The sequence below is a fragment of the Choloepus didactylus genome, chromosome 3 (assembly GCF_015220235.1).
Source record: "Choloepus didactylus isolate mChoDid1 chromosome 3, mChoDid1.pri, whole genome shotgun sequence".
In the NCBI taxonomy this organism is placed as follows: domain Eukaryota; kingdom Metazoa; phylum Chordata; class Mammalia; order Pilosa; family Megalonychidae; genus Choloepus; species Choloepus didactylus.
The window spans coordinates 98,262,053-98,275,013 of record NC_051309.1 but is presented as its reverse complement, the minus strand read 5'-3'; the positions used below and the strand labels follow the sequence as shown (position 1 = coordinate 98,275,013).

The window sequence follows — 12,961 nt, the reverse complement described above, 5'->3', positions numbered from 1 at the left end:
TATAAATAGAAAACTGCATTTATAAATCACATCCAACCATTTAGAAAATGTGCTAAAATATTTGAAAAGCACACAGATGTATGGGTATACATTACCAAACAGATTTAAGGTTCATTCATAAGTGAATGAGTCAAAATATGTGTGTTGTCATAATTCAAATCAGTGTTAAATAGTCAAATGAAAACTTCTAATTATATTTAGACTAATGATGATTAATTATATAATATTTGATGAAATTCTTGATAACTTTGAAATTCTTAAGAATAAAACATTGCAAGCTCAAAACTGATAAACAATTGGTAAACACATAAGTGTAAAACATGCTAATCAAAGGAAGAATCTTCTTTGCTTAAAACTTTAGTGATTTTGCCTATAGGAACAATTTAGAAGACCTGTGACTGTTCTGAGTGAAGTTCAGGCACCAATGTAAAGGAAAATTTACATTTAATCAGCAACATTTGAAAAGACAATATTCTGCAGAACATCAGATGGAAGTTAAAAAAGAAAACCTACCCATAAAGATGGCAAATTAATAGAAGTATGTGAATTTCTCACTGCCAGGATATAAAACATTCTCTGAAGCATTTTTGGCTGTTAATTCTAAAATATTTTATTAAAAATGTTATTTGCAGTAGTTCAAGCTATAAAATATTTACAGGCAGCATATGTGCTATGTTGAAGCATCTATTTATATAGTTGATATAATCAAAAGAATCTTCCTTATCTCTTAGTGCGATTTTGTAATCAGCAATATCGCTACTTGACTACATCTATTCATCTTCTCTCACCTAAGAAATTATTCTTTGATCTTTCAATAAACTAAGTCTGTGCAAACAAAGGAAGAGATGGGTTAAATTGGCATTGATTATTTAAGAAACATTCATCATTTACTTAATCTCCCTTATCACAAGAACTACTGGGTTTATAGCTCCTTGCTAAGGCAGTACAAATTTATTTTTAAATAATTCTTGCCATGTGCATTAAAAATCAGAGCACATTGTTCATTAACATTAGTTTCAAGTCTCCTGGCAAAGCTGTTGCAGAATAGAAGCTGTTTATTGTACAAACGTTTGAACTTATTCACTGTAGTGGAATTTTGGAAATTTTTTAATACACTTCATTATAATTAATGCCTTCTGGGATTCCATTTCCTATCTTAAGCAAATTATGTGGCAACAGCTATCTTCCTATGAAAATTATATTAATGGTGACTTGTAGTCTCATATATTCTGACTTTCATACCACTGAAACAAGATCTGAAAAGAGCAATTTATGACTAATTTTGACAACTTAAGGAAATGCACAAGAAAGTAAAAGAGCCATCCATAATGTACATGTTAAAATACTGAAGGTAAAATTCTACAAGATTTTCCATAATTTTCTAACAAACACTACTACTAAAATGTGTCTAATAAATATATATATACCATATTTGTGATAAATTAAAATTATGTAAAACATGAGGACAATGCCAGTAAAATATTATGTCAAAGAATAATTCTTATTTCATGTGATAATGTGAAAATTATTTGTAAATAAATATTGAAAAGTATAGAAAATATTTTCTTGGCTTGGAAGCAAGAAATGGATCACCTGCTTCAATTTATTTGCAAAGTTCATCACACTTCAAGTACATTATTTATTTTAAATTTTTTTATTCAAAGTATCCCCTCCCAATTTTTCTCTTGCAAAAGTTTATTGCTGAAGTTTATTTACTGGGGTTACTTACTTATACTTTATTATTATATGTACATCTTGATACTTGCATTAGGTTCTATGTATATATCTTTGGTAACTGATTTACTGATTCTTATTATTATGTCCTGGAATATGTCACAGGAAAGGTGGAACATGAAATCATTAGAATTGATGATTATTCTATGCTAACAGTTTTCCAAATCATAACTGGAACTTACATAAGGGAAGTCTTTAGGTACTTCCAAGAAATTATTGTTCTTTAAAATTAGTTCAATCAAGTAAATATATATTAAGCCATCACCATCAGAAATGAAAAGTTAGGAACAATGAAAATTTTGGAAGTTTAACTATCTTCATAACTATTTTTACTTTGTTTACATTTGTAGAGAGTTAAACAGCACTAATATAATAAATTATGCAGAAACAAGAAAACTCTGGAGGTACTTCTATACAGGACTCACTTCATTTTCAAAAACAGCTCATGGACAGGCAGAAACTGTCTAAAAAAAACATTTGTTCTGGGGCTTCGGAGACTAGGGGAGGTTTGTAGAGAATCCAGGGAAGAGCAGGATGAAGAGACTGGGAAACTACTGTGAAAACTTTTGAGTAACTCACTTGGCCGTAGCTCCTGAAGCCCATTCCCCACTCTGGAGGCAAGCAGCTTCAGGTAAGCTCAGTCCATGCCTGGTGGGGTGCTGCTGTATCAGAGGGCCATGGAAGTCCTTCTCCCCAAGAACAGAGAGGGACAAAACTGGTATGGATTCAGCTACTGGCCAGCTAATTTAGACTACTGGGTCCCAGAGCTTTAGCCCATCCTGTACAGATACTGCCTCACCATTGTTTGGACCTGTGTCAGAGGTGGAGCCACCAGAGGGTTAAAAATACCCTGCTTTCTGAAGGCTGTGGGGAATAGGTTGCCAAAGGTTGCCATCTTCTGGGAAGGCCAGCAAAGTGCACCTTTGGAGAGCCATCAAAAAAGCTTCTTGGTGAAGAGCACAATCTGCTGGGCAGGCCAGGAAAGTGCACCCTTGTGGAGTTGAAAAAAAAAATTTTGTTGTCTTTCCTGAACCTCTCCTCAGGGCCATTTGGAACAAGTCTACAACCCCAGTGTTGGTCTCTGGCCCCGTTTTGGCTGGGAAATACTGCTAAGCCAGTGTTAAAGAGCCTTAATACAAAGCCAATCAACACCAAAATCCTAGATAAGAGAGATAAACCAACCTTCAGAATAATGTCATCAGATAATCAGATGCCCAAATATTAGCAAAAATTACAAGCAATACTAAGAAACAGGAAGATGTGGCCCAGTCAAAGGAAAAAAAAAAGTATGAGGGGATACAGAGTTTGGAATAACTAATCAAAGATGTTGAAGCAACTTTCCTAGGAAGGAAAATATGGCTGAAAAGATAAAGGATATTATTAAGACACTGGGTAAGCAGAAAGAAGAACTGAAAGCATACAAAGAAAAGTAACAGAACTTATGGGGATGAAAGGCAAATAGATAAGATTAAAAATAATGCTAAAGGCATACAAAAGCATATATGAAGAGGCAGGCAAGAGAACTAGAAGACAAGACATTTGAAACTGAACAAACAAAAGAACAGATAGGAAAAAAAAACAATTGAAAAAACTGAGTAATGTCTTAGGCAATTGAATGACAGTATGAAGCACATAAATAAATGTGTCATGGGTGTCCCAGGAGTAAAAGGGAAGGGAAAAGAGGTAAAAAGAATATTTGAGAAAATAATGGCTGCAAACTTCCCAACTCTTGAGAAAAGCAATCCATAAACTCAAGGGACACTCAATAAAACTAAGTTCTGATTTCTCATCAGAAACCACAGAGATGAGAAGGCAGTGGTATGATATGTTTAATATATTGAAAGAGAAAAACTACCAGCCAAGATTCTTTATCTGGTAAAAGTATCCTTCAAAAATGAGGGAGTTTAAATTATTCACAGATAAACATAAGCTGTGAGAGTTCATTAACAAAAGACCTGCCCTACAAGAAATATTAAAGGGAGTTCTGCAGGCTGAAAAGAACAGACAGGAGAGAGAAGTTTGGAGGAGAGTGTAGAAATGAAGATTATCCATAAGGGTAACTAAAAGGGTAAAAAGAGAGACAAAAATACGGTATGACATATAAAAGCCAAAGGAAAAAATGGTTGAAGGAAGTGCTGCCTTTCCAGTATTAACACTGAATGTTAGTAGATTAAACTCCCCAATCAAAAGATATAGAACAGCAGAATGGATATAAAAATATGTTTCCTCTATATGCTGCCAACAAGAGACTAACCTTAGACACAAGGATCCAAATACATAGAAAGTGAAAGGCTTGAAAAAGATATTCCATGCAAACAGTAACCAAAAAAAGAGCTGAGATATCTATACTAATATTGGACAAATAAGACTTTAACTGGAAAAATGCTATGAGACAAACAAGAACATTATATATTAATAAAAGGGGAAATTCGCTAAGAAGAAATAACAGTCATAAATATTTGTGCACATAAGCACAGTTTCCAAAATACATGAGGCAAACAGTAGCAAAACTGAAGGGAGAAATGAATGGCTCTACAATAAGAGCTGAAGACTAAATACACCACTCTCATCAATAGATAGAACATCTAGACAGAGGTTCAACAAGGAAGCAGAGAACTTGCATACAATGATAAATGAACTATACCTAACAGACATATAAAGCATACTGCACTCCAAAACAGCAGGATATGCATTCACATTCTTCTCAAGTGCTCATGGATCATTCTCCAGGATAGACCAGATGTTTTGTCAAAAAACAGGTCTAATTAATTTAAAAAGATTTAAATCATACAAAGCACTTTCTCTGACCATAATGGTATGAAGCTAAAAATCAATAACAGGTGGAGAACTGGAAAAGTCACAAATATATGGAGACTAAACAACACCCTCTTAAACAATCAGGGGTCAAAGAACATATTGCAAGAGAAATCAGTAAATACCTTGAGATGAAGGAAAACAAGAACACATTATATCATAACATAAGAGATACAGTGAAGGCAGTGTTGAGAGAGAAATTCATAGCCCTAAATGTCTGCATTAAGAAGAAAGAGCTAAAATCAGAGACCTAATTGTACACCAGGAGGTGCTAGAAAAAGAACAGAAAACTTAGCCCAAAGCAAGCAGAAGGAAAGAAATAACAAAGACCAGAGCAGAAATAAACGAAATTGAGAAAAAGCAGTAGAGAGAATCAACAAACCCAAAGTGGGTTCTTTGAGAAGATCAATAATTGACAAAACTTTATCTAAACTGAAAAAAAAAGAGAAAAAGAGAAGAAGCAAATAAATAAAATTAGATACAAGAAAGGGGACATTACAACTAACCCCATCAAAATAGAAAAGATCATAAGAGGATATGATGAACAAACCATATGCCAATAAATTAGAAAACTTAGACAAAATGGACAATTTCCTAGAAACACATGAACAAATTCCACTGAATCTCAAAGACATAGAAGACATCAACAAACCAACCAAAAGTAAAGAGAATGAATAAGTCTTCAAAAATCTATCAACAAAGAAAAGTCCAGGACCAAATGGCATCAAAGGTGAATTCTACCAATCATTCCATGAAGAATTAATACCAACCCAGTGCAAACTCTTTGAAAAAACTGAAGTGGAGGGAACACTACCTAACTCATTCTATGAAGCCAAGGTCACCCTAATCCAAAGCCAAATAAGGATACTATAAGAAAATTACAGACCAATCACTCTAATGAATATTGATGCAAAAATCCTTAACAATATACTTGCAAAGTGAATCCATCAAAAGTATTATATGCCATGATCAAGTAAGTTTTATTCCAGGTATGCAAAGGTGATTCAACATAAGTATATCAATTAATGTAATAAACCACATTAACAAATCAAGGGGGAAAAACATGATCACTGTGATTGATGCTGAAAAGTCATTTGACAAAATCCAGTATCCTTTCTTGATAAAAAAACACTTCAAAAGATAGAAACAGAGGGAAACTTCCTAAACATGATGAAGGCACATATGAAAAACCCACAGTTAATATCACACTCAATAGTAAAAGACTGAAAGCTTAACCTCTAAGATAAAGAACTAGAGAAGGATGACCACTGTCATCAACATTGTACTGAAAGTTCTAGACAGAAAAATTAGGCAAGCAGAAGAAATAAAAGTGTGCCAGTTTGGATGTACTATGTCCGCAAAATGTCATGTTTTTTAATGCAATCTTGCAGGGGTAGGCTTATAAGTGTCGATTAGGTTGGAACCTATTGATTGAGTGTTTCCATGGAGATGTGAGTCAATCAACCGTGGGTGAAATATTTGATTAAATAATTTCCATGAAGATATGGACCCCACCCATTCAGGGTGGGTCTTGATTTAATCACTGATTCCCTATAAAAAAAAGCTCACAAACAGAAGGAGCTAAGAGCAGCTGAGAGAGATATTTTGGAGACAGCTGCTGAAAGCAGACTTTTGCTAAAACTTTGGAGATGCTAGCCCAGAGTTTGCTTGGGAGAAGCTAATAGAGGACACATGTCCCAAGAGCAACATTTTGAAGAATGCATAAGAGCAGCTGGGAGAGGAGCTGGAACACAACCCAGGATCAGCGACACCAGCAAGCGTCTTCCCAGCTAACAGAGGTTTTCCAGATGGAATGGCCTTCAGACTGTAAATTCATAAGCCAATCCATTTGTAGTAATTTGCATAACAGTAGTATTAACAAACCAGAACAAAAAAGCATTCAAATTTGAATGGAAGAAATAAAACTTACACTATTTACAGATTACATTATCCTTTATATAGGAAGTCCCCAAAAGTCTATAAATAAGCTACGAGAGATAATTAACAAGTTCACCCTAGTGGCAGGATACAAGACCAAACATGCAGAAAGCAGTAGTTTTTCTATATATTAATAACGAGCAATCTGAGGAGGAAATCAAGAAAAAAAGTCTATTTATAGTAACAATGAAAATACTACAGTAAATAGTGTTTACATTTATTCAAGGATGTAAAGGAACTATAAACAGAAAACTACAAAATATTGCTTAAATAAATCAAAGAAGACCTAAATAAACAGAAGGATATTCCATGTTCATGGATGGAAGACTAAGTATCATTAAGTTGTCAATTCTATCCAAACTGGTTTACATATTCAATGCAATCCCAATCAAAATTCTAACACCCTACTTTTTATAATTTGAAGAGTCAATTATCAAATTTATTTGGAAGGCTAAGGGCCTGAATAGCCAAAAACATCCTGAAAATGAGGAACTAGTTGGGAGGACTCACACTTCCTTACTTCAAAGCATATGGTGCCCAAACAGCATGATAGTGGCATAAAGATAGATTTACTGATACAAGGAATTGCATTCAGAGTTCAGAAATAGACCCACATTTATACAGATAATTGATATTTCACAAGACTGCTAACTCTACCCAACTGGGACAGAATAGTCTCTTCAACAAGTGGTTCTTGGAGAACTGGATATCCATATCCAAAAGAATGAAAGAGGACCTCTACTTCACACCTTATACAAAAATTAACTCAAAATAGATCAAAGTTCTAAATATAAGAACCATGACAATAAAACATCTACAAGAAAATGTAGGGAAGCATCTTCAAGATCTTGTGGTAGGCAATGGTTTCTTAGACTTTATTCCCAAAAAACAGAGCACTAAAAGAAAAAAATAGATAAATGGGACCTTCTCAAAATTAAAAACTTTTGTACCTCAAAGGATTTGTCAAGAAAGTGAAAAGGCAGCGTACACAGTGGGGGAAAATATTTGGAAATAGCACATCCAATAAGGGTTTAATATCCAGAATACATAAAGAAATCCTACAACTCAACAGTAAAAAGACAAACACAATTAAAAATGGGCAGAAGACCTGAATAGACATTTTTCCAAAGAGGTGATACAAATGGCCAAAAAGCACATGAAAACATAGTCAACATCACTAGCCATTAGGGAAATGAAAAAAATAAAAAAACAAAACCACAATGAGATATCACTTCACACCCACTAGAATGGCCATTATTAAACAAACAAAACTACAAGTGTTGGAGGGGATGTGGAGAAACAGGAACGCTTATTCACTGCTGGTCAGAACTTAAAATGGTACAGCTGCTCTTAAAGACAGTTCCTCAGGAAGCAAAGTATAGAATTATCATATGATCCTGCAATCCCTCTTCTAGGTATATACCCCCAGAACTGAAAGAGGGGATTCAAAAAGATATTCTGGCATTATTCACAATTACCAAAAGATGGAAGCAACGCAAATGTTTATTAACTGATGAATGAATAAATAAAATGTGGTATATACACACAATGGAATATTATTCAGCTGTAAGAAGAAATGAAGTCCTGATGCATGTGACAACATGGAGGAACCTGGAGGACATTATGTTGAATGACATAAGCCAGACACAAAAGGACAAATATTTTATGAGTTCACTAATATGAATTAAATATAATTAGAAAAATCATGGAGTTAATATCTAGACTATAGGTTACCAGAAGATAGAATGAGGGTAAATAAAGTGGATCAGATATTTAATTGGTGCAGAATTTTTAACAAGGTTGATTGTAAATGTTTGGAAATGTATAGAGATGATGGTAACAAATTATTGTGACTACAATTAACAGCACTGAATCATGTGTGTGCTTGTGGTTGAAAGGGGAAGTTTAGGGTCATGTATGTCACTAGAAGGAAAGCTAGAGGATGAAACATGGGACTGTTTAACATAGTTAACTCTGTTGTGGATGACAAAGGTGATTAATAGTACAAATATAAGAATGTTCTTCCATGAACTAGAACAAATATGTTACCATTACAAGGTGTTAATAGGGTGATATATGAAAAAAATACAGAGAATGCAAACTATAGACTATAGCTAACAGTAACATTATAATATTTTTCCATCAATTGTAATAATGGTAACATACCAATGCTAAGTGTGAATAAAAGTTGGAGGGCATAAGGGTTATGTGATATTTCTTTTTGGAGCAATGCAAATATTCAACATTTGAACATGGTAATGAAAGTACAACTCTGTGATTATACTGAGAGACAGTGATTATACATGTTGGATGGATGATTCTGAATAAAACTGCTTTAAAAAAAAGAAAACTGTGGGTCATTGAGAGGCAAATGCATAAGATTATGCTAATAGGTATGGTGTTGTGACAACGGTTTTCGACCAATAGGTACAATTCATTTCTTAATAACAGATGCCCTCAAGCAATGACTGATAATGTTATAGGCCTCTTATATTTTATATTTACATCCACTCATTTAGAAATCTATAATTCAGTCTCCCAAACCTCATTTCCTTAACATGCATGAAATGGAATATCTGAGTACAAACGCATACGCCTTTTTCTTTTTCCCTGTTTTAAAAACGTGATACTTTAATAGAAGACTAGACTTCCATGAATACTGTATTGTGAACAAGTGACTTTAACTTCCTGGAATTCAGTTTACTTATTTGAAAATCAAGGGCTTTGAAGTAGGTAGATTCTAAGTTAATTTTAATCTCCCATGTTGTATGGTTTTGTTATATTGGAATAAGACTTAATAGGAAATATGTATTTAGTATTCTTGTACAACAACTCTCTGGCTTGTATATTACATGTGTTGAGTTTATATCCTAGGGAATGATATACAAATATGTATTGAAAAGTTTTTAAACAGGAAATATCCCTGTCCTAAAGAGATAAATATTGAATAATGAGTGCTAAACTATCTTTGAATTTTATACTTTTTTATAAAAAATATGGATCATCATCATCAACTGAATAACATATAACACTGGTGTTCAAGAAGTCTTGTTATCACAAGACTGATATCACAAATAATTATATATCCAGAAAAATGTGTTATAAAGAATGCAAAGATAAAATTTAAAAGAAAAGCATATTTTAATACTTTTTAAGTAAAAAATAAAGTATTATATAAACAATTTTTTACAAATTGAAAACAATTTGTACTGGAATTCAAACCTTTGATTCATTTCCCAGTAGAGACAAGTATTTTATGTTAAACATATTAACATAGATTGCAAGGTAACAAAAAGTAACAACTACTTTTATACTATTTAATATAATGAGGACCTGCAAAGATACATTTTATCATTACACACCTTCATAAAACAAGTTATCACCATTTCTACTTGTCAGTAAATGCTGAAAATAATATTAATATATGTTTTTAAATAGAAGAGAGGCTTCTTAAAAGAAGATACAAGTTATGGAAGATAGTTTATTTTTTCATCAAAAGGCAGTTTAACATCATGAATTTAGGCAAAATGCAAGTTTAATAGCTGAGTTTAAGAAAAGACAGGTACTTGAATAAAAATTATCTAAAATCATCCCAATGTTACTAGAAGTAATCTTGTATAAAACATGTTTTACAATCCTATTTTGACAGTTCAACAAGTATTTCACAATAGGTAAAAACGCTAACTTTCAATTAAATTACTTTCTGCACCCTACACTTCAGCTCAAGAACTTAAACATTATTATAAATTTCTCTGCAAAGTTGCATTTCTTTTTATGTACCAGAATGTAAAAATGATGTGCCTGGCCCTTATAGACTGCAAACATAACTTTATTAAACTGTTAATAAATAAATTAGTAGTTTATTTAAAATAAAGTGTTGAAGTATTCCTATGCTCCACATGTCTAAAAATTCATTAATTCAAAACCATATTACAGATGTTGGTTAAAAAAATTAATAAGGCATTTGTATGCTTGGCGGTGACTGTAATTATCTTTTTCAGTTCCAGAAGGTATTTGGGGATTGTTTAAGAGCAAAAGATGAATGGTGCACCACTAAATCCTATTAAATCAATGCAGGGACACAACACCAACAGAGGTAAATAAGCTGTGGAGGACTGAATACCAATAAAGACGATATAAACAGTTTTGTATAGCTACTTACATCATAGCCTAGAAGTTCAGTCTGTGTGGATTTATCTACTCTTGAAGCAAAAGCCTTCTGCAAATGCTGGACTTTTTCCTGCAAAATGAAAATAAAAAGTACAATGCTTGTGAGACATGTGCTTCTACACTAATATTCTCCACATCTTAGAGTTTGATTTTTGTGCAGTTCATGACCTCTGTGTGTACATCGTGTTCTGTTGGTGTTTTACAAATTGGCGGATTTGTTTAGAACTTTAATTTCAGGTCACCACTACCCCACCTTTCTTCTAGTATAGGAGGCCCTTGGTTGGAGCCACTACTGAATGCTAAAGACTTTGATTTGCTTAAATCCAGGGCTGTGTTTCCTGTTATGCTGGCTGTGGGTATCAATTAAACTGATAGGATTTTACTGATCTAGTTTCAGAGCATTTATATTTAAAAAATGAAATGTTTTAAATAAATAATACAATTCAGTGGTGGTTTGAAGCTGTGTGTACCCAAGATAAAACATGTTCTTAAACCTCATCTACTCCTGTGGGTGTGAGCCCATTGTAGGTGGGACCTTTTGATGGGGTTGTTTCGGGTAAGGTGTGACCCACCTCAGTCAGGATGGGTCTTAATCCTATTACTAGAATCCTTCATAGGTGGTATGAAATTCAGACAGAGAGAAAGCCCATGGGAGGAGCCAGAAGCTGAATGTCAGTGGAACCTGGAAGAGAAGAGAGGGCCCAGGAGATGCCACCATGTGCCTTGCTATGTGACAAGCTCAGGACCAAAGATGGCCAGCAGCCAGTCCCAGAACAACAGTCTTTGGGAAGAAAGCATCCTCAAAACCATGAGCACATAAATTCACATTGTTTAATCTGACCCAGTTTATGGTATTCGCTTAAGCAGCCCAAGAAACTAAAAAAACTTTTAATTTTTATGCCTCTTAATCCTATCCAGGAACCCCTACACATGTAAAAGTGTATACCTAAAGAAATTTGACGCTAATCCAAACCTGTGATAAGTACGTAAGGAAAGTAATACATGAAGGAATTTTGGGATCTTATATTTCAAATGCAATTGTACTAATTCTGAGTCTTACTAAATTGACTAGCTTTCTGACTGGGACCTTCTCATTCCCAAATGTGCCACTTAAAGTACAATGGGATCTTGAGCTTAATTACTTAGTGTTTTTACCATACCTGGCCTGGCACAACGAGGAGTGCTGTATATACATGATTCCATCTCATCTTAAGATTGTTACCACTATTATCAATCATTTTGTAATAGGAATAATAAAGACAGTTTTCAAAAAAAAGACCATGTGACCACCAAACTCTGTTCAGGACTTAACTTGCTTTAAAAGAGAATCCCTTTTGTTTTCTTCTCTTTTGAATGTTTAATAAAGTAGTTGTATAATTCTTCAATGATGAAAACTAGGATCAAGTCCATCTGTTTTTCCAGGAATGGTCAATAGTCACCGAGAACATCACTACCAAGAAATCTAATTACACAAATTCCCTCCCTCCTCCCCCTCACTATTCCTTTCCCATCCCTTCCCCTCCCTTCACCTCCCCTCCTCTCCCTTCCTTTCCTTTCCCTTCCCTTCTCTTTCTCATTCTCCCTGAGAATGTCAAGATTGTCACAAAGTAGAGACATAATGTAGGTAAACATAATTTGTTTTACTAAAATATAGAAAAGAAATACTTTATGCACGACTAGTGTTTCAAGCCTTCTAACTCCTCCAATCACAGAACTTCTAACGTTGCTATTCAGACAAAAATGAAATGGAGATTAGATACTTCAAAAAGATCTTATGTGAGCAATTTTAATTGCTTGAAAAAATAAGTGAAAATAAGGCTGCATTTTCCAAACTAAATTTAAAGTGAGAAGTAAAAAGTTGTATATGTTAAGACATATTGGAATGAGAGGAAAAGAAGGGAGAAGTAGTAATAGGTAAAGGAAGCAATAGCATTTGCTATCATTGAAAGGTTGTTTACAAAAGCCTGGTTGTCTCCTTCTTAAATAGATTAAAATCATAAATATCTTAAAAATAAATTTGTTATTCTTCTGCAGATACATAAATATGTATGCATAAATTAGAGATTGTCCAGTAATGCATAGGGCAGGAAAGAATAATTTGCAAATGATTCTATTATGCTTCAGCTGACATTTCCATTTTCAAGGACTTCCATCCTAAGAATACGAGTTGGAAAAGTTTAGCAAACTGTGTCTGAGTTGAAAGACTTAGGAAATTCAAACACAGTTAATGAAAAATTCAAAAACCTTCTTTAACCAATAGCTATAATCAAAGTAAAAAACAAAAACAAAACAAAAAAAATCAAAT

The 12,961-nt window shown here is 33.7% G+C and overlaps 1 protein-coding gene across 3 annotated transcripts in view; it reads right to left on the bottom strand.

The window, feature by feature from the left end:
• Positions 1-12,961, bottom strand: part of CCSER1 (coiled-coil serine rich protein 1) — a 1,457,654-nt gene that overhangs the window by 591,615 nt on the left and 853,078 nt on the right. For 2 of the 3 annotated variants that reach the window (XM_037830258.1, XM_037830259.1), the window contains exon 9: positions 10,649-10,726. The exons of the other annotated variant lie outside the window; for it this stretch is intronic. In XM_037830258.1, the coding sequence (XP_037686186.1) occupies positions 10,649-10,726 (78 nt within the window). The remainder of the gene's footprint in view (positions 1-10,648; positions 10,727-12,961) is intronic. 3 annotated transcript variants of the gene reach the window in all.